At 32.1% G+C, this 25,210-nt stretch overlaps 2 protein-coding genes across 7 annotated transcripts in view; one reads left to right on the forward strand and one right to left on the reverse strand.

Moving 5' to 3' along the window:
* Positions 1-25,210, forward strand: part of LOC130663026 (uncharacterized) — a 490,048-nt gene that overhangs the window by 394,647 nt on the left and 70,191 nt on the right. The window lies entirely within an intron of this gene.
* On the reverse strand, positions 7,394-8,165 carry LOC130663034 (uncharacterized). The gene is made up of 3 exons (XM_057462081.1): positions 8,012-8,165; positions 7,676-7,926; positions 7,394-7,586 (listed from the first exon to the last, which is right to left on the reverse strand). Exons 1-3 carry the CDS (start codon positions 8,084-8,086, stop codon positions 7,553-7,555), a joined length of 360 nt encoding a protein of 119 aa, XP_057318064.1. The 5' UTR covers positions 8,087-8,165; the 3' UTR covers positions 7,394-7,552.

The raw sequence follows: 25,210 nt of genomic DNA on the forward strand, positions 1-25,210 counted from the left end.
GTGAGAGATCACATGGTGCATTTCCTGTCTCTGGATTGCGAGATGATGAAACCAGTTTCACGTCTGTTGAGAGATCTTACTTTCATCAATCGCGAAGACCTGAAGGTGGCTAAACCAAAAATGGGTGACGTACTTGTCACTAAATTGGGTCAATGCCTCATCTTCACTGTCTTCGTTAAGAAGAATCATTTCGAAAAAATTGATTTAACAAATTTAATTGAAGGACTACGAAATCTACGAGCATCCATGTTCAAACATGAGATTTATACGTTCCGCATAGCGAAACAGGGGGATGACTTCGACGATTTGAACATAAAGTCTTATCTCATACAAGAGTTGGGCGATTGTCCAATCGAGGTAACTCTTTGCGAAGGAAATATAGAAGTTCCTGCCGAAGAATTACGCGATAAAATCATCGAAGAAAACCACTGTAGCCCTATAGCAGGCCACAAAGGTGTCGTGAAAACTTATTGGCGAATCCGCGAGAGATTCTACTGGCCCGGCATGAAGGAAAAGATCTATAGATTTATCCAGAAATGCGAAATTTGCCAGAAAAACAAACTCACGCGAATAAAAACTAAACAACCAATGATGATAACCGATACTCCCTTCGAGCCCTTCGAGAAAATTTCCATCGATACCGTTGGACCACTTCCAATGACCAGAAGTGGAAATGTCCATATCCTGACGATCCAGGATAACTTTTCGAAAGCCGTAACCGCGATTCCAATACCCGATATCCGATCGACAACAGTGGCTGAAGCCCTTGTCGATCGATATATGTGTTATTATGGGTGTCCGAGAGTCATCCTCTCAGACAAAGGTACGTCATTTACCTCGAAAATAATACAACAGCTTGCAAAAGCTTTAAAAATACAAAGATTAACGACTTCGGGTTATTACCCCCAGTCAAACGGATCCTTAGAAAGGAGCCATCAACCACTGATAGACTTCTTGCGAGTAATTTCAGATAAGTATCCGAACTGGGATCGATATGTGGGTCTTGCTGCGTTGAGTTACAATACAAACGTGCACACCTCTACCAAATTCACTCCATTTGAGTTGATGTTTGGTCGGAGAGCTCGATTGCCAACCCAATTCCCTGATTATTCCAGAATCGAAACTTATTCTGATTATCTCGCTGACCTTATGGGAAGATTATCGGAAGTTAGAGAAATCGCTGCTGATTGTCTCAATAAGGCAAAACAAGATTCCAAAATTCGTTATGATCGACACATACATGCCAGAACCTTTAAAGTAGGTGATTTTATTTATGTTCTAAAAGAGCCGAGGAAAAATAAACTCGATGTTTATTACACCGGGCCTTATGAAATTGTCGAAATTAACGAATTTGGAAGTCTTATTTACCTGAATGACAAAGGGAACCGAAAATTGGTCAACCCTAATAAGGCTAAACCTGCTGTCGATCAAAAGGCTAAACCTTTATAAAGTTCTCTGTTTCAGATCCAAGGAAATAATTTACCACCATGAAGGCGTTGTTGATATTCTTGGCCATCATCATAGAAGGCAGCCAATCCAAGGACGTCATGACCATTCAACCATTGGCAGACAACCCAGGGTTATTGTATGACCCATTTAAGAGGATTCACTTGATTGAAGAAAATTGGTGCATCATTTCTTCCATTAACGTCAAGGGGTTGGTAGACCTGTACCCCTTCGAGTTGGAACATATACACTCAACCATGCTCGCTTGTGCCAAGATCATCGACGTCGGGTCCTGCATGCATTATCTGAAAATCGACATGATAAATGAGGTACAGGTTCAAATATATCAGGCCATGCATCGCTTAGACCAACTCCTCGACGAAACGAATTTCCAAACACCGCCACTTGACCGTAACCAGAGAGCTCCATGGTTCGGTTTTATAGGCACGATTTCTCGAGAATTGTTTGGGACCATGGATTATGAAGACAAGGAACACATTAATAAGGAAATCAACAAGTTATACCAAGATAATGCCGAAATGGTGCACCTGGTACAGAACGCCACCCACATCGTCAAGAGTGAGATTAATACCATCCTTCAGAGTGAGGCTCAGATGCAGTCAAATCTGAACAAACTCGCAGACGTCACTCACGCATTCATAAACGCAACGCTAAACTCCTTAGAAAAAGTCGTTTATGTCACGAAAGTCCTCATGCTGGGGGATGAGCGCTTAGAAGTCGCCAATCACCACCTACGAGTCCTGAGAGAGGCTGAAACTATCATCGAAGAGGCAAAAGCCGGCAGACTCTCTCCTCAAGCGATATCGCCAAAACAACTTTACAAAGCAACGATCGACATCATGCGGAAACATCCTGATTTAAATCCACCTCAGCCGATTGACAGGATGGACCTCTCAACTTTGTCAGCAGTATCGACAGTAAAGGTAGCGAGGGCAAAAGGTTATTTACTCATTATAGTAACCTTGCCTCTGTTCCACAAGATTCCGCTACTATCGTATGAAATGAGACCGTTGCCAAAACCAGAAAATGTGAACGGAAAAATTCAAACTTTGACCATCTTACCATCCAAAAGGTTCTTGGTTACCGATCCAGGCCTGCGAAGATTTTTTCCTGGCAGACTCTGAATATATAAATAAATGCAGAACCATCGGAGAAGATCTATCGTGTCGTCCCGATATTCCATTTCAATCTACAGAAGATCCTGAAGAAGTCGACTGCGAAATGAAGCTGCTCTTGAAATCGACAGAAGACATTTCGAGAACTTGCAACATCCGCATTATCCCCGATTGCAAAACTACGTGGACCAAGCTCAATCAACCAAACTCTTGGGCTTACTCGACCTGCAAAGAGGAAAGATTAAGTCTCAAATGTTTGGACCCAGTGGAAAAAGACTACTACATCAATGGAACAGGGATGATCCATATCCAGGGCAGATGTGAAATAAAAAACGGAAAATACTTAATCAAAAGTATAGATGAAGAAATCACCCAGCTGAATATCACGCTGCCGAAGTTAAATTTAACTTTGGAAACACTGTCAACAAATTTAACAGCTGAGCCCAAAGTCTCAGGATTTCTCTTCAAAAAGAACATCGACCCGTTAAACACAATCGATAAATTTCAACCCTGGGGAGCAGGATTAGAAGAAACAGAAAACCGGATGTCTGAAATAGCGCTGCATCATCAGGAAGACGAGATACAACGAACAATGACGGCGGGAAATATGTCCATCCTCGTTATCTTGTGTGTTATTCTCATCGTTCCAGTTTTCTTCAAATTCTGTATTTGCTCAGGCAAGAGGCGCTGCTTCACCTACAAGAAAAACAAGCAGCCAGTCGAGGTACTTCATAAGACAATGACAGAAACCAAACGTACCTCCGATCTCAAACCAAAGGCAGTCCAAATTAAGGACCAACCAGAGGTCATCGAACTCCAAGATCATCCGTCGACACCAACTCATGTCTCATTCTCCGCAAATCGGCGAACAACTCCAACTCGTACATCCAGAGGTCTCCGTCTCTCCGACTTCAATGCACCAATATAATCAACCTAAATAAGATAAGAGAAATGTATAATCAAACAAAAAAATTCGCGTGGTAAAAATAGCAATCTTCTTCTAATTATTTAGGAACTGATCCCGAAGTAATTTTCGGGGCCATTTTTGAAAACATTTATAAATTTTTGTATTCAGTTAAACATATTATGGTTATCTTCGAAGAAGATTCCTATTTTACCACCACTTTACTTTAAAAAAAAAGGAAAATTTTAATTAAGAGACATATTACTAGACTAGACTTAAATTTTAGGATAAATTTTGAAAGGAAAAAAAGAAAATTAATAATAGCTTTTTACATTTAAACTATTAAAGGAATTTAAAATCACCTGAACATTCGAGAAAACAGGATAATTGGTAAATTCCTGTTAAAAACCGCGAAATTACTTTTGAAACTTAAGCAAATTATTTAAACGTTTACCTTTAGCGCATGCGCGAATCCAAACGCAGATGACAGCCGCTGACAAATATTATCACAGCCTTGACAAAATTTTCTTACAGGACGCCATTTCTCTGCCAAATTCTCCTTTTGAAAATTTAAGCCCCATGGAAACTCCATAAAAAAAAACTCCTTTTCACCACCTATAACAAGAAAATGGAAGCAGTAAATAGAAAGAAATTTTTCTTTCAAAAACCAACTTCAGGATGTTACTCACCTAAGACTAGTCATAAGTTCCATAATAAACTAAAAACACTTACCTGGCGAATTTAGATAATTGCGCCGTAATAAAAAAAAAAAAAAAAAACTTTAAGCTCAAAAAGAAAAGGGAAAACCAAGTTTTCTTGACGTATACACTTGCATATTTAACCATATCCAAGTTGTATATGGTTATTTGACGGAATGGGCGAATTCTTGAGTTAAAAGAAGGAACACACGATCTTTAAGCTCATTTTCTCTTTATTAAAAAGAGAAAACCGACAGGTGAACTTGACTTGCAAGTGGTAACATCACTTCGGTTACCCAGCGAACGCTGGTGATGGCCGAATTGCCCCATTTTCTTCCGCTACCTCGAATTCCTACTCTTCTGGCTCATCACCTCCATCTTCCCTAAAGAGCCAGAAAATTGATATCCAGTCCTCCATCCAATCATCCAAGTCCTCGTCCTTTTCCCTTCAAAGATGTTTACTCCATGCCAGGAAAAGCTCACGCTTTAGCCGGGATGGACAGCACGGTAGAGAACCCCGACTTAAATAAAACTGGATAAATAGACGAATTAATAAACACTGCAATTACAATTAACTGGACTTGACACTTTAACACTTACGTGTAACAGATTATTACACACACCACACGAGTAATAACACTCACAAATGTGAATTCTGGGATCCCAAATTGAAAAAAAAAAAATTCCTCCGAATATAAGTAAATTCGGCGTAAAATCTTATAAAATAATAAATGGGATCCCCAAGGTCATACTTTTGATCGAAAGACGTGCACATTGTGCCAGTTCCAAATCAGATGACTGAATGCCCGACTTAACGTATAAACGCACCGTCAGCGGTAATAAGACGCGGTAGCTGTGAGAGTGTTTGTTAAAATCACATGGAATTAAACTTATGAATAAAATAATAAAAGTCACTCTTAAAACTATTAAACTAAATTGTCAAACATGTTGAAATTCACTTTGCCTTTATTTTCTCAAGGTCATAAAATATGCTTAAGTGTACACATCATATGCGTGTGAAAAGTTGAAATAAATAATATTGTAATCCTAATTTGGGATAATCATACTATGTAATCCTTATATTTAAGAATAATTATAATTATTTTGGTAATGGGAAATGATATATTTTAAGAAAAGAACTATATAAAATTCATATTAACATATATATACATACATATACACCATAAATATTGGGAAACTCAAATGTAATCTTCTATATTTTAAATATTTTCATATATCTAGCTGTAAGTTCTTTTTAACTAAATTTGTAAGCGTTATCGCGAGCTTTTTAAAAGAGGGGACATATGTTTAGGAAAGCAAGAGAATTTTGCAACCCTCTTACTTTCCGGGGGATTGTTATGTCCAAATAATTTTTTTTTTATGTTAATAATTATTTAAAATAATTATTCCTGAGCTCCTCTTTGAAAAGCGCGCGACAACGCAGCGTCAGCTTTTTCACCTTTTTATGCGGCAAAGAATAGTGGGAAGACACCTGCAATAAGTTTAACGAATAAATGATAAACTGTCGTCACTCTCAACCGTGAGCGTCACTCTACGCGTCGTCAGCAGTAACAAGACGCGCTAACCGTGAGAACGGTTGTCGAAGTCACGCAAACTAAACTAAAGACTAAAACAATGAGAATGATTTTTAAAGACTAAACAAATAAAACGCTATACATTTTTCTAAATTCGTTCGAAATTTATTTTTTTTTCAAATTCAAAACATTAGCGCCTTTTGAAAAGCCAGGCGATACTAGAGTCTTTCAGAGTAGAATTTAACAGACGCAAATCATTTCTGCATCCTCGAATGCGACGGATATATCTCAGGACTTCCATTAAATAGCTGTTACCAATTAGAACATCGTCCGTAAAATACCAATGTAAGTTGATCACGACATACTAAAATGGTCAAAAATTATCACTTTTAAAGAATGCCTCCGTATATAAAGAAAAATATGAGTATATAAAAATACCTCTAGTAAGGTAAGAGCGCGACCATCCGCTCCTATTGGGGGCAAGGGTGGTGCTATTGAATGGATCCAGTCAACCTCATATTGATGAGAAACGAACAAAAAGATTGGATCCGAATCTAGGTACCAACGGGCTCGCACCTCCATCAAAATTTCATCCAGTAAAACTGGTAAAAGATCCATTTCCGGATCAGCAATCTCGATAGTTTGACGAGTAAAACACATTTTCAGTAAATTCTGAAATTACGAGTTTCAATATATAAATATTTTTTTTTTGGAGTTATCAAATTCCTTAATTTTAAATTGAAAATGGGTTTTTATACCGACTTACCCCTCAACTGTAACGAGCGTCCACTAGCTTTAAGAACTACTTGATGTAAAGAAATATGTTTAAAAATCATCTTTTCTTACTCTATAAAAGAAAAAAAAAACAAACACAATAATAACCGTGGCCTTGCGAAATCAGCAAATTAAAAAAAAAAAAAAACTGACCGCGAATAAAACCAAGCGATATACGCAAAAGCAACGAAAAGAATCCTCAAAAATCTTTCCATAAAATATCACTGAAATACTTATGGGTATACTGAGAATAATCTCAAAAAAAAAAAAAAAAAAAAAAAAAGAAAAAAAAATCATTCCTCATGCATGCTATCTATATAAGTGACCTTCATTCTTAATTTTCAGGTCGAATTCTTCAACATTATCATTAAAAAGCCATCAATTATTCAAAATTATTTACGATATAAAACATATCATTGATTTATACATGAAATAAGCTGTTTAGAGAATAGTCCTTTCGGTGACTGTAAGATGGAGACACTTACCGGTAAATCTAAGATCAATTCAGCGGTCGATACTTAGCATCTCATTGATGCCACACCGTCGCGAGAGTTGCGAACGCGGGCAAAGAAGAGACCGATTAGCGACAGCTGTCGCTCACGGTCGCGCAACGGGCTCTCTCTCCCTCCCACGTCCCGACTAAATCTATCGCGCTCACTCGCTCCTACACGACCATTTTATAAATTAAATTTAACAATAATAATTAAACTAAGTTTTATTAAAACTAAAATAAATAAAATAATAAACGACTTAACCTAAATTAATTAAACTAACTTATTTTGATAACTTAATTAATAAACCCACCTACTGATTTTCTTTTAATGGAAAATAAAAAGGGGGGGGGGAAAGAAAAAAAAACAAACAAACACAGAAATTCAAAAAAATTAAATTTTAAATTTTATTATTGGAAAGAAAAAAAACACCACACACGAAATTGAATTTTTTTTTGGATATTTATAACACTTAATATTTATTAATTATGGTATAAAATTTTTTTTTTTTTTTTTTCCTCTCTTTTTCGGCTTCCCTCTGCCTCTTCCCCTATTCGACCGTGGAACCCTACTGGAGCCTTAGGAGTTCCCGAGTCCAGTCGCTGGAAAAAAAAAAAAAAAGGGGGGAGATAAGGGATAAACATTAATAGGTTTTTTTTTTTTTTATTAATTCAGATGAATTTTAGCTTACCGTAACAGGCTCTCGGCCGTCTCCATGAGGCAGACCGACAATACCTCGATCTCCTCATGGTTGGGGGCCATGACAACCTCAAATGGCCCCGTGGACTCCAGGGCACCTTCGAAGAACCACCGAGCCTGGATCAATTCCGGTGGAAGATGCCCCGCAGCCATCGACCACACCACGTCTATCACCTCGATAGCATTGGTCGGGTTTATAAACCCGACCAAGCTACCCACGAGAACACCCATCTGTAAGATGGTCTGAAAGAAAATTTTTTTTTTTTTTTAATCAAAAAAAAAAAAAAACCGACGGATAAATACGATCAATAAATGGAGCCAAACTTACCCTGGATCCACCGCGGTGAATGACGTATTGCATCCAGGACGAGAAGCCCTGGATATGTTCGTCGGTGGCATACATTTCAAAATTTTTTTTTTTATTTTATTCACCTTCACTTCAACAAGTCGAATTGCACACTGAGAATAGCTCTCAGCAGCAATTGGAATGCGTACCGAGATAAGACGGTAGCCGGAGATCAAATTCGCTTGTGCAGACGCGGCAAAACGAACTCGCAATTAAACATCGCCAGATGTCGGCTCGATGCAGATTTGCAGTCAATCGCGAAACTATCTTCTCCAGCTTATTTCAGTATCTAGACAACCTTATATTTCTCAAGGTCACCTGTATATTGATGCATATATATATAATATATCTATATATATATTTACAACTATATGGGAATCATATGAATGGAATTTTATATTTAATCCTTATATTTATAAATAATAATTATATTTTTCTTTGGTGATGGAAATCGTAGATTTTAGGGGAAAAACTTTATAAATTTTTACTAACTAACATATATACGTGCATTACAACGTATACACCATAAATATTGGGAACCTCAGATGTAATCTTCTATATTTTAAATACTTTCATATATTTAGCTGTAAGTTTCTTTTTGAATAAATTTGTAAGCGTTATCGCGAGCTTTTCGAAAGAGGGGACATATGTTTAGGAAAGCAAGAGAATTTTGCAACACTCTTACTTTCCGGGGGATTGTTATGTCCAAATAATTTTTTTTTTATGTTAATAATTATTTAAAATAATTATTCCTGAGCTCCTCTTTGAAAAGCGCGCGACAACGCAGCGTCAGCTTTTTCACCTTTTTATGCGGCAAAGAATAGTGGGAAGACACCTGCAATAAGTTTAACGAATAAATGATAAACTGTCGTCACTCTCAACCAATGACGATAATTAAAAATTCCCCATCAATTGTCAAAACAAAGTTTATAAAAAGCCTGAGCACCATGGCTCAGGGCCTTCAGTTCATTTTCAACTTCTTGGTCCGCGTAAACGGCGTCGATAGCCCGTAATCTTATTGCAGAAATCTTCCGACGTGGCAATAAGTAATCGTCGCTGATTTAGGTATCCGGCTGATTAATTTCGTGTAGGATATTATTTTATCAGTTACGGTTTTCCAAATTCACTATAAATAAATTGTAAATCGATCTAGGTATCCGGCTGATTAAGTTCGTGTAGGATATTAATTTATTCATTTACAAAAATTCAAATCAATTATACCGTAAATCGATCTAGGTATCCGGCTGATTAAGTTCGTGTAGGATATTAATTTATTCATTTACGGTCATTATTAATAAATTAAATTGTCAATTGAGTTAGATACTCGGCTGATAGTCAACTATCGTGTAGAGTATAGTTCTTAATTGCAATTGAAAGATCTCGAAGATCTATCCGGTTCGAGTGAATTGTGACACAAATCACGTGAATTTGTGATCTCACTTTGTGCCGAGTTTCTGCGCATAAAACCCCTTTTGGGTGTGAAAAAGGACGCATTTATAAATAAAAATCTGTTTAAAAATATCCGATAAGATAAATAATTTTATAATATAAATAAAATATAAAGTTGTGAAAAACTAGAGTGAACAAGTGACGTTCAGTTAAGACGTTGTAAATTAAAATATAATAAAAGATCAAGTTCATCACTCAAGCCGTTCGATTTTCATTCGAAAGTAGTACATAAGATATCATCCTATCAACCCAGCCGCACCCATTCTACCAACCTTACAGGAAGGCCGAGTGAGCTGTTTAGTTCTGGAGGGATAATAGCTGCCGCACTAGAAGAATTGACATCGAAAGGTAGGTGAAAGAACTATTTTTCTATCATCATAAAAATTACTTTTGGCTTAAACAAGAGCACCAGTCTCTTTGAAGACGTTTGGGTTCTTAATTTTCGAAAAGATCCACTATAAATAATAAATTATAGGAAGATAATTTCTTCCTCGTATTCTTTATTGTTGTCCGCACCCTCCAACCCGCTTGTCCAAAAATTACTATCGCTACCAAAGGGAGAAATCCCGGATAAATAATTAAAAATTAAGCGGCGGACATAACACTGGTTAAATTCATTTAAATCCTAAAAAGATAACGAAATATAAAAATTATTTCAGGATTAAAAAGTATTCAATAGCATTAAAAATTTCAAATACTGATTAAATTCGTTTATATCCTAAAAAGATAACGGAATGAAAACATTATTTCAGGATTAAAAAGTAATCGGTAGCATTAGAAATTTTAAATTCTAGTTGAATCCTTTCATATCCTAAAAAGATAACGAAATAAAAACATTATTTCAGGATTAAAAAGTATTCGATAGCATTAGAAATTTCAAATACTGGTTAAATTCATTTAAATCCTAAAAAGATAACGAAATATAAAAATTATTTCAGGATTAAAAAGTATTCGGTAGCATAAAAAATTTTAAATACTGGTGAAATTCTTCTATATCCTAAAAAGGTTATGAAATAAAAATATTATTTCAGGATTAAAAAGTATTCGGTAGCATTAGAAATTTCGAATGCTAGTTGAATCCTTTTATATCCTAAAAAGATATTAAAATAAAAACTTTATTTCAGGATTAAAAAGTATTCGATAGCATTAAAAATTTTAAATGCTAGTTGAATCCTTTCATATCCTAAAAAGATAACGAAATATAAAAATTATTTCAGGATTAACAAGTATTCGGTAGCATTAGAAATTTCAAATGCTAGTTGAATCCTTTTATATCCTAAAAAGATTTTAAAATAAAGACTTTATTTCAGGATTAAAAAGTATTCGATAGCATTAAAAATTTTAAATGCTAGTTAAATCCTTTCAAATCCTTCTACTCCTTTCGATTATTTTAGTATTAAAAAGTATTTAATATGATTAATCGTGAATTTTAAAAAAGGATTTACAGTATTTAGAAGGATTTGAAAGTATTAAAATTTTAATCCTTTTTAATCCTGTCAAATACATTTTTTTAATCAGGGGTATCACCATTCTTCAAAAAGTTATTCAATCGTTCATCAAGATTCTTTTTACGGGTTTGTGTTGTCGTAAAAGGCGGTATAAAAGTTTAAATAAATAAACTATAAATTTTTTTATTCTTGGAGCCCTTTTCACAAACATAATCAACATGATGACGTTGTGAAAGTTGATCAAATATTTTAATTTTATTAATTATTAATTTTTAAAGTAACAAAAGAATTGAAAATTAAAATAATGTATGTTAAATAATTTTTTTTTTTAATTTTAAGCTATGACTGATTTCATATTCTTGTTAGGCATTATATGATTACTATTCGAATTTTTTCATATCATTTTTTTATGAACTTTTTATAAACAAATGGATTAATTAAGTATTTTTGAAAATTTGTTTTACACCATCTTGTTAGCGTAAGAAAATAATGATTTTTAATAAAAAAAATGTTTCTTGTCAAAAAAAATTTTTTTTGTCAACAATTTATTCATGTATTTATTCAACAATTTGTTATAAACAATTTTTTTTTCATTTTAATTTATTTCTAGAACATTAAAAAATTACAAAAACAGCAACCTGCAACAACATAGCAAAAAACATTTTTTTTCAATTTTATAAAAAACACCTGGATTTTGGAGCACGACAAAGTCCAAGCACTGACTCGATTTGTCAACAAACAAATTGCTGTAACTTTGCAAGGCAAGAATCATATTCTTTGAAATGTCTAGATGACACCAGAATTTTTCAATTAATACTTAATTACATAGCAGATTATTTAACAACTACGCTCACTAGAGTGGTGGCGCGCGCACTCCGAAACTGCCACGCAAAAGCCGATTTTCAAAGTTAAATTAAAATTATGAATATTGGAGCAACAATGCGGGGAGTACAGAACTTTCGTACTAAAATTTTCTGCTCTTTTAGAAACTTTTTCAATATTTGAGCTATTACTTATACTTTTTGAGATTTTGCCAAAAAGCTGGACGGCTAATTTTTTAAACGGTTTTTTGTTAATAACAATCGTTATTTTCTTTTCCAGAAAATATTCAAAAAAATGTCTTTTTCTAGACACCATTTCGGATCGTTCAAGCCATCATCCACATTTTTAGGAGAACGGTAACTATTTTTTGCAGGAAATCAACTTCTCGACTAGACTAAAATAGAATAAAAATACATTATTTCAGTATTTTCATTTATTCGTTTTACCATTTGATATGGTATTAATCTTTTTCTTAGACTAGTCTTCAAATCTCCCTCGCTTTCTCTCAGCCGTCGCTTCGATCGCACGCACCGTAGATCTCTGCACTATCGATTCAGCCACGGTTAACCAACGTGAAGCTTGCTAGTTGCCCCACGTGAAGTCCTATCAGTCGCTAACTTGTACAACAGGCGCTCTCTAGCTTATCTTTTGTTAATTATTATTGCTTTTGCTCTCTCGTTGCAAAAACCTCGTTTCAATAAAGTTATCTTTGCTTTTCCTAATCTCGCAAAAACTAATCAATCTTGCTATAAATTAAAATAATAACGCTTTAATTTGTTCTAGTGACATTAGTTCCATTATCATCAGTGTTCAGTTCAGCTTTGCATCGCGTTTTTGATAAAATCAGCATCCATTCTCGGCTTTGAATTCTCGACCGCATGGCATGTGTGTGCTTAACTTAAAAGTGATTTACTTTTACCGCGCTTCTGCAAATTAATGTTTATATAGACTCGAATAAATAAATATCACTGTGATAATATAATTAATGTGAATTTAAATATAGTGAATTTTACCATTATACAATAAATATAAATTATAACAACGAACATAGAAAATCACTTGAATTTTCCTAGCTATCCAGATTCCAGTATTTTTAAACGTTTCGTCATCTAGCTTTGTATAACTGGTTAGCCTTCTTTGTGTCTATTTAGACAGTCTATCTGAAGGAGTAAACTCCAATTGTGCATCGGAGCTGACACATACACTTTTTTTGTGTTTATATCGAGACAAACCGACAACGGCATTTATATTTTGTTGTGAACCGATAATATTTGAGATACCGATCAATTCTTTTGTTTGTTTAGTATACGACTAGTTTTTGGGTGAATTCTGATCAATTATTTAATAGTAATCTTAAGTGCCTGACCTTTCCCCGATCCGCCACCCTGAGCCGATTTTTAATGATTGTTTGATTGGTGATTATAAAATCACCTGGTGCCCAACTCAAAAAATTTTGAACAAGGTCGCCAAGTAGTACGTGTACTCGGATTTCACTCCAGTAGATCCCCGGAGGTGAAAAACCCGTCACAATATATATTGTGACATTTTAAATTTCTCTAACACGAGGTACGATCCAGGATGGCGTCATCTGTTTTCGTTTTCTCAATCTAACCTTCAGTTCCGGGATCTCACACTCGACGGTGTGTCGGTAGCGTCTCGAGCCGGGCTGCGATTACCAATTGGGGACGGTCGATGCCAAGTTGCTCCTCGAGTACTTGATGTCAATCCGGCTTTAACAATAAATACGCCGTGCAAGTCTACTATATGCCGTATAAACCTTTGCTACGTCTGTTCGTGGACATTGGCCTATTCGTTCGGATGTACGGTCGTCCTGCCGGCTAACTCGCTGGACGATGTTAAATTCGGAAGTTTTCGCTGGCGGTAATAAAACAGAAAGTCGTCCCTCGGCTATTGTCGGTTATTGTCTAACTTAAACTAACTCAATTAGTACTTAACTTAGTGCTCTATGATTATCATAGGTATTCCGAGGCTCGGATCCTTGTTGTACCCAGTTGCCAACTGAACGATGAAATTAATATCCGCAGGAAAAATTATTTAAGCAGTCGTGATCAGCCAAGTCGAAATACGGCAGCTGTTAAAATAAACACAGCCTTACATTATTCAAAATGATGTAAGGATTAAATAAATAAAGTGATCACGTGTCGGCGTCGAACTATAAAGTGAAATTTAAAATATCACAACACCCCTCCCCAGACGTCGACACGGGGAACCAGTCGTAATTCATTTCGAACACTGGTACTTCTACAATCACTAGTTCGTCACCATCTGGATGCTGTAAACAAATAACTCTAAGATTACCCATCACCAAAAGAAATTAATAACAATATACCAAACTAAGTCTTTTATTCAATAGGGTGCTCAGTAGGGTGTCCGTTATTTACCAAGTTGGCTATTTCCACGTCTGTATAGTCAAAATCGGTTCTTGTTGACCTAAAAACAATTTTAGAAACAAAAAAAAAATTTTACGATGCCGTTTAACCCTGCCTAAATAACGATACTTTTCCCATTTAATTAACATGGGATTTTTGCACTTTTTAGCAAATAATTTTTATTTCGTTCATTATACTCTTTAACTTACCAACAATTCTCGATTCTGCTTCTATTATGATCCTTTTAAACGGAGAAATTTTTATATCGGCGCAAAAAATTTATCACATAACCTTTGGATAGGTCAAAATTTATTTTTATTGATTTTTCTGGTTATTTCGCTTAAACTACTGACTAATTAATTTTTATTCTGAATTTCGTGTAAAATCTTTTATTTCAAACTTTCAATAATCATACAGGTTATAAATGTAAATTTTAACACACAAATCATGATTGATTTTATTTTAATACATATGTAAATTATTGAACTTTCATCTTTTTTGTCAGGCATTCCTTAGTAGCATTTGGAAATTCATTCTTATACTCTTTTATCACCTGGAGAAGATACTGTTTTTGATTCTCATCTTTAGCTAACACATTTATATATTCTTGAGTCAATTGTACAGCTCTCTCTGATACATCATTAACAACTTTAATCTTCTCAGCAATCTCTAATCCTTTCAAATAACCATCATTTTTATGCCATCTCTGCACGTCAAGTTCCAAAAATCTCGGATTAATATCAAATCTCTTAAAGAAGTCTAAAGTATTGCAATTTACAAAGTAATCAATTTCTTTAGTTTGTAAATTTTTTATATCACTATCATTGTTTATAGAATACTTTTTGGGACAACCAAATTCATAAGCCGTATCTAAGGTCAACGCTTTGACCATTTTGCGTTTGATATAGTCTGATATATTTTTATCAAAAAATGAGAGTGCCACCACTTCTGAACTCAAGTACCATAAATGGTTTTTAATTTTTTTCAAGACAGCTTCAGATAAACACTTATCAATAGTTTTATAAGCATAAACTGCTTTCAAAACTTGCAAATCTTGGTTCGGAGCCGTTATAGCAAGAGGTGCTGTATACCAAAATCTCACATATATAAATACCACGAATAAACAAACGTCCAATAAACTTTTTTCTTCTTCTGGTGATAGTTCAAAAGCATCTCGAAAAATGTAAATTTTTAATGAGTAAATGGCTTTCGACATCCAGCGAGCGTGATGGAAAGCTCCAGGTTTATAAAAATGAACACTTTGATGGTCGACAGTACCAAGAAATATTCGAGACAATTCAAGAAGCTCTTTGTAATCGTCGCGGGGTACAACCGTACCTAATAAATTTTGGATGTTTCGATCTATTTCGTCAACTCGATTAATCAATTTTCTGTTAATTTTGTTTCCCTCTAATCCATCTTTAAATTTATTTTTATTTATTGTATTCCAAGAACTTTGAAACTTTTTGAACAAAGGGACGTTTGGTTCAGTAGTACCTGGTAACTTTAAAGCGAAAACACTCGTAAGAGTTAGCTCATATATGTGATGCTGACACGGTAGCCATAATAAATCTGTTTCCAGCATTTGTTCCAATAATACTGCGGCTCCATTAATGCAACCTAGATTAGAAGCGGTTGTATCGCAACACAGTGCCTTGATAGATTCGGTTAAGCTCAAATTATTAAGAACACTAAAAATTTCTTCAGCTTAAGTTTTTCCTTTTCCGTCAGGTAAAACAGGTACGCTCAAAAGTTTTTCAGTCCCATTATTACTAATTAAAATAGGTACGCGATCAACTTGCTTACACGAAACAGAATCTGGTATAAGCTTACCATCCCAATGAAGAACAGCTGCAGTAAGCGGGACGTCACCAAATAATTTTTGAATTTTTAAAGCTTTTTGCTCTCGAATTTTTTCTCGCTGTTCATTGAATGATGTTTTGTTCAAAATTAGATTATTGGTATCAAATTCTAACGCTTCAAATATTGCAGATATAATACGGACAGAATTTCTATAAGAGACTTTACAATTATCCAATGTAGCGACAACGTTCTCTGTCATAATATTAATAGTTCCTCTCTCATCCTTCCGATTATAATATCTTCCACCTGGTTCAAATTCTGATCGTTGACTTGGTAGTGAAGAAAAAGTTAATGCTTCCCCACTAGACGTTGCTCCACCTCTGCTTGTCAAACTCAACGGCAAATAGTTTTCTGAAAGAAAATCAATTATGTTTTATTGCTCAATTTATGCTCTCAATAGATAATTCAACGGAATGATTAAGTTCAAGTCGAATACCTGAATTTTCTCTTGATAATTCAGAATCTTTTAACTAGTGTTCTACATTCCAAGATGCTGCTTCAATGTTTTCAGGGGTTAACACTTCGATGGACCGATTATCATTTACAACAAGTGGATTATCAGAAGTTGATACTTCAGTAGGGCGATCATCATCCTGTTTCTCTGAAATACCATATATATTGAATATTAAGTCACATCAAAAGTAAATTCAAGTATTTTATAAACGTTTCATTTATTAATTGACTAATATTTTATTGATATTACCAGATAACTCAATTACATTTCCTCGTTGATTGCCCGAAAAATTCAGATGAAATTGTCTTTCTGATCGTTGATCGATTAAAAAGTTTTTTATATCATTTCTGACCATTTCAAAAACTCTAGCGTGAGCTATGTCAGATAAACTTTCTAATTTGATTGAAAACTCTTGCTCTTTTTGTTGGTTTGATGACACACCTGCATTTTTATGCACATTTCTGTATTCATCATGCAATTTTTGCAATTTTTGAATACATCGTTTGTCATCTAATGTAAAAATACCAGCAAATATCCAAAATTTTTTAACTTTTTCAATAGTTATTTTACATCCATCGTAAATTGTAGTTTTCATGTTTTTAGTATAGTAAAATAGTAACCTTAAAACTTGTTTATTAGTAGGTAATTTATTACTATTTATATCATCCGTAAGATTCTCCAATAAAAACATCGGTTTTCGTAAATTTTTTACTAAACTCATGATGAAAGATCTCAATTTTCAATCGATTGGAGCTCTCGAGGTTAGAAAGATATTTTTTAGTTGGATACTGATCAATTTTCCCACTTTCAATTCATTGCATTGTCACTTCAACTTAACAATTAAAAATTTGATATTATAACATGAATTAAGAATTATACTGTTGACTATCCAAAAATAAAATATTGTTGTCAACAGAACCACAACAACCAGAATAGACAATAAGTAAAAAACTATTTTATTGTTTTTTTTCACTTTAACAACCGTCCGCTAGAGGGCTATGTATTAGAATTATTCTTTGGAAGCAAAAAATAAGAAACTTTAAATGAAGTACAGAATAAAAATTAATTAGTCAGTAGTTTAAGCGAAATAACCAGAAAAATCAATAAAAATAAATTTTGACCTTTCCAAAGGTTATGTGATAAATTTTTTGAGCCAATATGAAAATTTCTCCGTTTAAAGAGATCATAATAGCCCTGGTTAAAAAAGAGAATTAGAGAGGATTAAAAATGAATTGAATCCTTTTTAATTCTCTTCAGAGAATTAAATAGAATTAAGGAGAATTCATATTTTGAAATTTTCAAAACTTTTAAATTCTCTTCAGAGAATTAAATAGAATTAAGGAGAATTCATATTTAGAAATTTTTAGTACTTTTAAATTCTCTTCAGAGAATTAAATAGAATTGAGGAGAATTCATATTTTGAAATTTTTAATACTTTTTAATTCTCTTCAGAGAATTCAATCGAATTGAGGAGAATTCATATTTTTAAATTTTTAATTCTTTTAAATTCTCTTCAGAGAATTAAATAGAATTGAGGAGAATTCATATTTTAAAATTTTTAATACTTTTAAATTCTCTTCAGAGGATTAACTAGAATTAAGGAGAATTCATATTTTGAAATTTTTAATACTTTTAAATTCTCTTCAGAGAATTAAATAGAATTAAGGAGAATTCATATTTTGAAATTTTTAGTACTTTTAAATTCTCTTTAGAGAATTATATAGAATTAAGGAGAATTCATATTTTGAAATTTTTAATACTTTTAAATTCTCTTCAGAGAATTAAATAGAATTGAGGAGAATTCATATTTTGAAATTTTCAATACTTTTAAATTCTCTTCAGAGAATTGAATAGAATTAAGGAGAATTCATATTTTGAAATTTTCAAAACTTTTAAATTCTCTTCAGAAAATTAAATAGAATTAATGAGAATTCATATTTTGAAATTTTTAATACCTTTTAATTCTCTTCAGAGAATTCAATCGAATTGAGGAGAATTCATATTTTTAAATTTTTAATTCTTTTAAATTCTCTTCAGAGAATTGAATAGAATTGAGGAGAATTCATATTTTAAAATTTTTAATACTTTTAAATTCTCTTCAGAGGATTAACTAGAATTAAGGAGAATTCATATTTTGAAATTTTTAATACTTTTAAATTCTCTTCAGAGAATTAAATAGAATTGAGGAGAATTCATATTTTGAAATTTTTAATAGTTTTTAATTCTCTTCAGAGAATTAAATCGAATTGAGGAGAATTCATATTTTAAAATTTTTAATACTTTTAAATTCTCTTCAGAGAATTAAATAGAATTGAGGAGAATTCATATTTTGTAATTTTTAATACTTTTTAATTCTCTTTAGAGAATTAAATCGAATTGAGGAGAATTCATATTTTAAAATTTTTAATGCTTTTTAATTCTCTTCATATTAATCGAAAAGAATAAAGAACTATTCTCAAGAAAAATATAGAGAGCCTGAACTGGGATGGATATCCCGAATTGTCCATGGAGAAGACCACTGGTTATACCAAAAATAATATATTATCTATACCAGATATATATATATATATATATATATATATATAGGACGTGGTGCAGGGTATACTGCGCCACTACCAGTAGGTACTTCCCACTCTGCTACGCAAAGTTCACTTGGTAGCAGTAGAGTGAAGACTGACGATTAACGTCCGCTGCATTTGCTTTTACCACTTCTACTATAAGTGTCCATATCCAAGAAGCCCGCACGCTCTAGCGGTGAGCGCGGAACTAACTTTTGATCACTTACTCTCTCCCGCCAGATTGTCGGTCGGCGAGCGTCTCACGATCACTCTTACATTTTCTTCCCGTTGCCTTTTTCTCTTTTAATTACTTTTTTTTTCCACAAATTTCTCCATAAAAAAAAATAAAATTTCACGTATAAAATTATTATTTCTTTTCTTTCCCAGAATAAAATTTTAATATATAAATAATTACTAATCATTATTATTTTGTTTTTTCAAAGTTTAAGGCCATTCTCAGACAGTGCCCCCCACTTTTTAGAAATTTTGAATGACTTTCAACTGTTATAAGCGTATCAAATTTTTAGCAGTTAATTAAAAAAAAATTGAAGCATTAATTGAAAAAAGGACAACGTAGTTGTAATTACGCCGATATATAAATATAAAAAAAAAATTATTTACACTTGAGATAAATTCGAAGTTAAACAAAATTCGTTATATAAATTTTCGTGAAATCGTCCTGTCAATTTTATAATTAGAATTTTTTAATTTTGTTGGGTAAGTAATTTTTTCTAAATTCTATATCGCAACGAAATTACGACTACGTTGTCTTTTTTTCAATTAGAATTTTGATTTTTTTTTAATTGATTAATAAAATTTTAATACGGTTATGATAGTTGAAAGTCATTGCATATTCTTAAAAAGTGGGGGCACTGTCTGAGAATGCCCTTAAAAGAAAAATAATTTTTTTTGTTATGGTTACAATTCTCTCAAATTCTCAGCGAGAACAGGAATTGCAACATGACTTTGAAATTAAAAAAAAATAAAATGGAATACAACTTTTTCGAATCCTGGTTTATTCTCTCGAATTCTCGGAAAAAACAGAAATTGCAACATGACTTTAAAATTAAAAAAAATAAGATGGAATATAACTTTTTCGGATCCTATTTTATTCTCTCGAATTCACGGGAAGAAAGAAAAATGCAACATTATTTTAGAATTAAAAAGAATTAGTTAGAATTAAATTTTTCCGAATCTTCTTTTATTCTCTTGAATCCTCTGCGAGGACGGAAATTCAAAGTTATTTTAGAATTAAAAAGGATTAGTTAGAATTAAACTTTTTCCAATCCTCTTTTATTCTCTTGACTCCTCCACGGGAACAGGAATTAAAAATTATTTTAGAATTAAAAAGAATAAGTTAGGATTAAACTATTTTGAATCCTCTTTTATTCTCTTGAATCCTCCGCGAGAACAGAAATTCAAAGTTATTTAGAATTAAGAAGAATTAGTTAGGATTAAACTTTTTTAAATACTCTTTTATTCTCTTGAATCCTCCTCGGGAACAAAAATTTAATATTAATATAGAATTAAAAAGGATTAGTTAGAATTAAACTTTTTCGAATTCTCTTTTATTCTCTTGAATCCTCCGCGAGGACAGAAATTCGAAGTTATTTTAGAATAAAAAAGGATTAGTTAGAATTAAACTTTTTAGAATCCTATTTCATTCTCTTGAATCCTCCACGAGAACAGAAATTCAAAGTTATTTTAGAATTAAAAAGAATTAGTTAGGAATAAACTTTTTAGAATTCTCTTTTATTCTCTTGAATCCTTCTCGGGAACAGAAATTTAATATTATTTAAGAATTAAAAAGAATTAGTTAGGATTAAACTTTTTAGAATCGTCTATTATTCTCTTGAATCCTCCTCGGGAACAGCAATTAAATATTATTTTAGAATTAAAAAGAATTAGTTAGGATTAAACTTTTTTGAATCTTCTTTTATTCTCTCGAATCCTTCACGGGAACAGAAATTTAATATTAATTTGGATTTAAAAAGGATTAGTTAGAATTAAACTTTTTCCAATCCTCTTTTATTCTCTTTAATCCTCCACGGGAACGGAAATTAAATATTATTTTAGAATTAAAAAGAATTAGTTAGAATTAAACTTTTTCCAATCCTTTTTTATTCTCTTGAATCCTCCGCGAGAACAGAAATTCAAAGTTGCTTTGGAACTAAAAAGAATTAGTTAGAATTTAACTTTTTTTAATCCTCTTCTATTCTCTTGAATCCTCCTCGGAAACCAAAATTTAACATCAATTTAGAATTAAAAAGGATTAGTTAGAATTAAACTTTTTCCAATTCTCTTTAATTCTCTTGAATCCTCCGCGAGAACAGAAATTTAAAGTTATTTTAGAATGAAAAAGGATGAGTTAGGATTTAACTTTTTCCAATCCTCTTTTATTCTCTTGAATCCTCCACGGGAACAGAAATTGAATATTATTTTAGAATTAAAAAGAATTAGTTAGGATTAAACCTTTTCAATCCTCTTTTATTCTCTTGAATCCTCCACGGGAACGGAAATTCCAAGTTATTTTAGAATTGAAAAGAATTAGTTAGGATTAAACTTTTTTCAATCCTCTTTTATTCTCTTGAATCCTCGACGGGAACAGAAATTTAATATTAATTTGTATTTAAAAAGGATTAGTTAGAATTAAACTTTTTCCAATCCTCTTTTATTCTCTTGAATCCTCCACGGGAACGGAAATTAAATATTATTTTAGAATTAAAAAGAATTAGTTAGGATTAAACTATTTTGAATCCTCTATTTTTCTCTTGAATCCTCCGCGAGAACAAAAATTCGAAGTTGTTTTAGAATTGAAAAGGATTAGTTAGGATTAAATTTTGTTGAATCCTCTTCTATTCTCTTGAATCCTCCACGAGAACAGAAATTAAATATTAATTTGGATTTAAAAAGGATAAGTTAGAATTAAACTTTTTCCAATCCTCTTTTATTCTCTTGAATCCTCCACGGGAACGGAAATTAAATATTATTTTAGAATTAAAAAGAATTAGTTAGGATTAAACTTTTTTGAATCCTTTTTTATTCTCTTAAATCCTCCGCGAGAACAGAAATCCCAAGTTATTTTAGAATTAAAAAGAATTAGTTAGGATTAAACTTTTTTGAATCCTCTTTTATTCTCTTAAATCCTCCACGGGAACAGAAATTTGATATTCTTTTAGAATTAAAGAGGATTAGTTAGAATTAAACTTTTTCCAATCCTCTTTTATTCTCTTGAATCCTCCACGGGAACGGAAATTAAATATTATATTAGAATTAAAAAGAATTAGTTAGGATTTAACTTTTTTCAATCCTCTTTTATTCTCTTGAATCCTCCACGGGAACGAAAATTAAATATTATTTTAGAATTAAAAAAAATTAGTTAGGATTAAACTTTTTTGAATCCTTTTTTATTCTCTTAAATCCTCTGCGAGAACAGAAATTCCAAGTTATTTTAGAATTAAAAAGAATTAGGTAGGATTAAACTTTTTAGAATCCTCTATTATTCTCTTGAATCCTCCTCGGGAACAGAATTTTAATATTATTTTAGAATTAAAAAGGATTAGTTAGAATTAAACTTTTTCCAATTCTCTTTAATTCTCTTGAATCCTCCGCGAGAACAGAAATTTAAAGTTATTTTAGAATGAAAAAGGATGAGTTAGGATTTAACTTTTTCCAATCCTCTTTTATTCTCTTGAATCCTCCACGGGAACAGAAATTGAATATTATTTTAGAATTAAAAAGAATTAGTTAGGATTAAACCTTTTCAATCCTCTTTTATTCTCTTGAATCCTCCACGGGAACGGAAATTCCAAGTTATTTTAGAATTGAAAAGAATTAGTTAGGATTAAACTTTTTTCAATCCTCTTTTATTCTCTTGAATCCTCGACGGGAACAGAAATTTAATATTAATTTGGATTTAAAAAGGATTAGTTAGAATTAAACTTTTTCCAATCCTCTTTTATTCTCTTGAATCCTCCACGGGAACGGAAATTAAATATTATTTTAGAATTAAAAAGAATTAGTTAGGATTAAACTATTTTGAATCCTCTATTTTTCTCTTGAATCCTCTGCGAGAACAAAAATTCGAAGTTGTTTTAGAATTGAAAAGGATTAGTTAGGATTAAATTTTGTTGAATCCTCTTCTATTCTCTTGAATCCTCCACGAGAACAGAAATTAAATATTAATTTGGATTTAAAAAGGATAAGTTAGAATTAAACTTTTTCCAATCCTCTTTTATTCTCTTGAATCCTCCACGGGAACGGAAATTAAATATTATTTTAGAATTAAAAAGAATTAGTTAGGATTAAACTTTTTTGAATCCTTTTTTATTCTCTTAAATCCTCCGCGAGAACAGAAATCCCAAGTTATTTTAGAATTAAAAAGAATTAGTTAGGATTAAACTTTTTTGAATCCTCTTTTATTCTCTTAAATCCTCCACGGGAACAGAAATTTGATATTCTTTTAGAATTAAAGAGGATTAGTTAGAATTAAACTTTTTCCAATCCTCTTTTATTCTCTTGAATCCTCCACGGGAACGGAAATTAAATATTATATTAGAATTAAAAAGAATTAGTTAGGATTTAACTTTTTTCAATCCTCTTTTATTCTCTTGAATCCTCCACGGGAACGAAAATTAAATATTATTTTAGAATTAAAAAAAATTAGTTAGGATTAAACTTTTTTGAATCCTTTTTTATTCTCTTAAATCCTCTGCGAGAACAGAAATTCCAAGTTATTTTAGAATTAAAAAGAATTAGGTAGGATTAAACTTTTTAGAATCCTCTATTATTCTCTTGAATCCTCCTCGGGAACAGAATTTTAATATTATTTTAGAATTAAAAAGGATTAGTTAGAATTAAACTTTTTCCAATTCTCTTTAATTCTCTTGAATCCTCCGCGAGAACAGAAATTTAAAGTTATTTTAGAATGAAAAAGGATGAGTTAGGATTTAACTTTTTCCAATCCTCTTTTATTCTCTTGAATCCTCCACGGGAACAGAAATTGAATATTATTTTAGAATTAAAAAGAATTAGTTAGGATTAAACCTTTTCAATCCTCTTTTATTCTCTTGAATCCTCCACGGGAACGGAAATTCCAAGTTATTTTAGAATTGAAAAGAATTAGTTAGGATTAAACTTTTTTCAATCCTCTTTTATTCTCTTGAATCCTCGACGGGAACAGAAATTTAATATTAATTTGGATTTAAAAAGGATTAGTTAGAATTAAACTTTTTCCAATCCTCTTTTATTCTCTTGAATCCTCCACGGGAACGGAAATTAAATATTATTTTAGAATTAAAAAGAATTAGTTAGGATTAAACTATTTTGAATCCTCTATTTTTCTCTTGAATCCTCCGCGAGAACAAAAATTCGAAGTTGTTTTAGAATTGAAAAGGATTAGTTAGGATTAAATTTTGTTGAATCCTCTTCTATTCTCTTGAATCCTCCACGAGAACAGAAATTAAATATTAATTTGGATTTAAAAAGGATAAGTTAGAATTAAACTTTTTCCAATCCTCTTTTATTCTCTTGAATCCTCCACGGGAACGGAAATTAAATATTATTTTAGAATTAAAAAGAATTAGTTAGGATTAAACTTTTTTGAATCCTTTTTTATTCTCTTAAATCCTCCGCGAGAACAGAAATCCCAAGTTATTTTAGAATTAAAAAGAATTAGTTAGGATTAAACTTTTTTGAATCCTCTTTTATTCTCTTAAATCCTCCACGGGAACAGAAATTTGATATTCTTTTAGAATTAAAGAGGATTAGTTAGAATTAAACTTTTTCCAATCCTCTTTTATTCTCTTGAATCCTCCACGGGAACGGAAATTAAATATTATATTAGAATTAAAAAGAATTAGTTAGGATTTAACTTTTTTCAATCCTCTTTTATTCTCTTGAATCCTCCACGGGAACGAAAATTAAATATTATTTTAGAATTAAAAAAAATTAGTTAGGATTAAACTTTTTTGAATCCTTTTTTATTCTCTTAAATCCTCTGCGAGAACAGAAATTCCAAGTTATTTTAGAATTAAAAAGAATTAGGTAGGATTAAACTTTTTAGAATCCTCTATTATTCTCTTGAATCCTCCTCGGGAACAGAATTTTAATATTATTTTAGAATTAAAAAGGATTAGTTAGAATTAAACTTTTTCCAATCCTCTTTTATTCTCTTGAATCCTCCACGGGAACAGAAA

Source organism: Microplitis mediator, chromosome 2 (assembly GCF_029852145.1).
Source record: "Microplitis mediator isolate UGA2020A chromosome 2, iyMicMedi2.1, whole genome shotgun sequence".
In the NCBI taxonomy this organism is placed as follows: domain Eukaryota; kingdom Metazoa; phylum Arthropoda; class Insecta; order Hymenoptera; family Braconidae; genus Microplitis; species Microplitis mediator.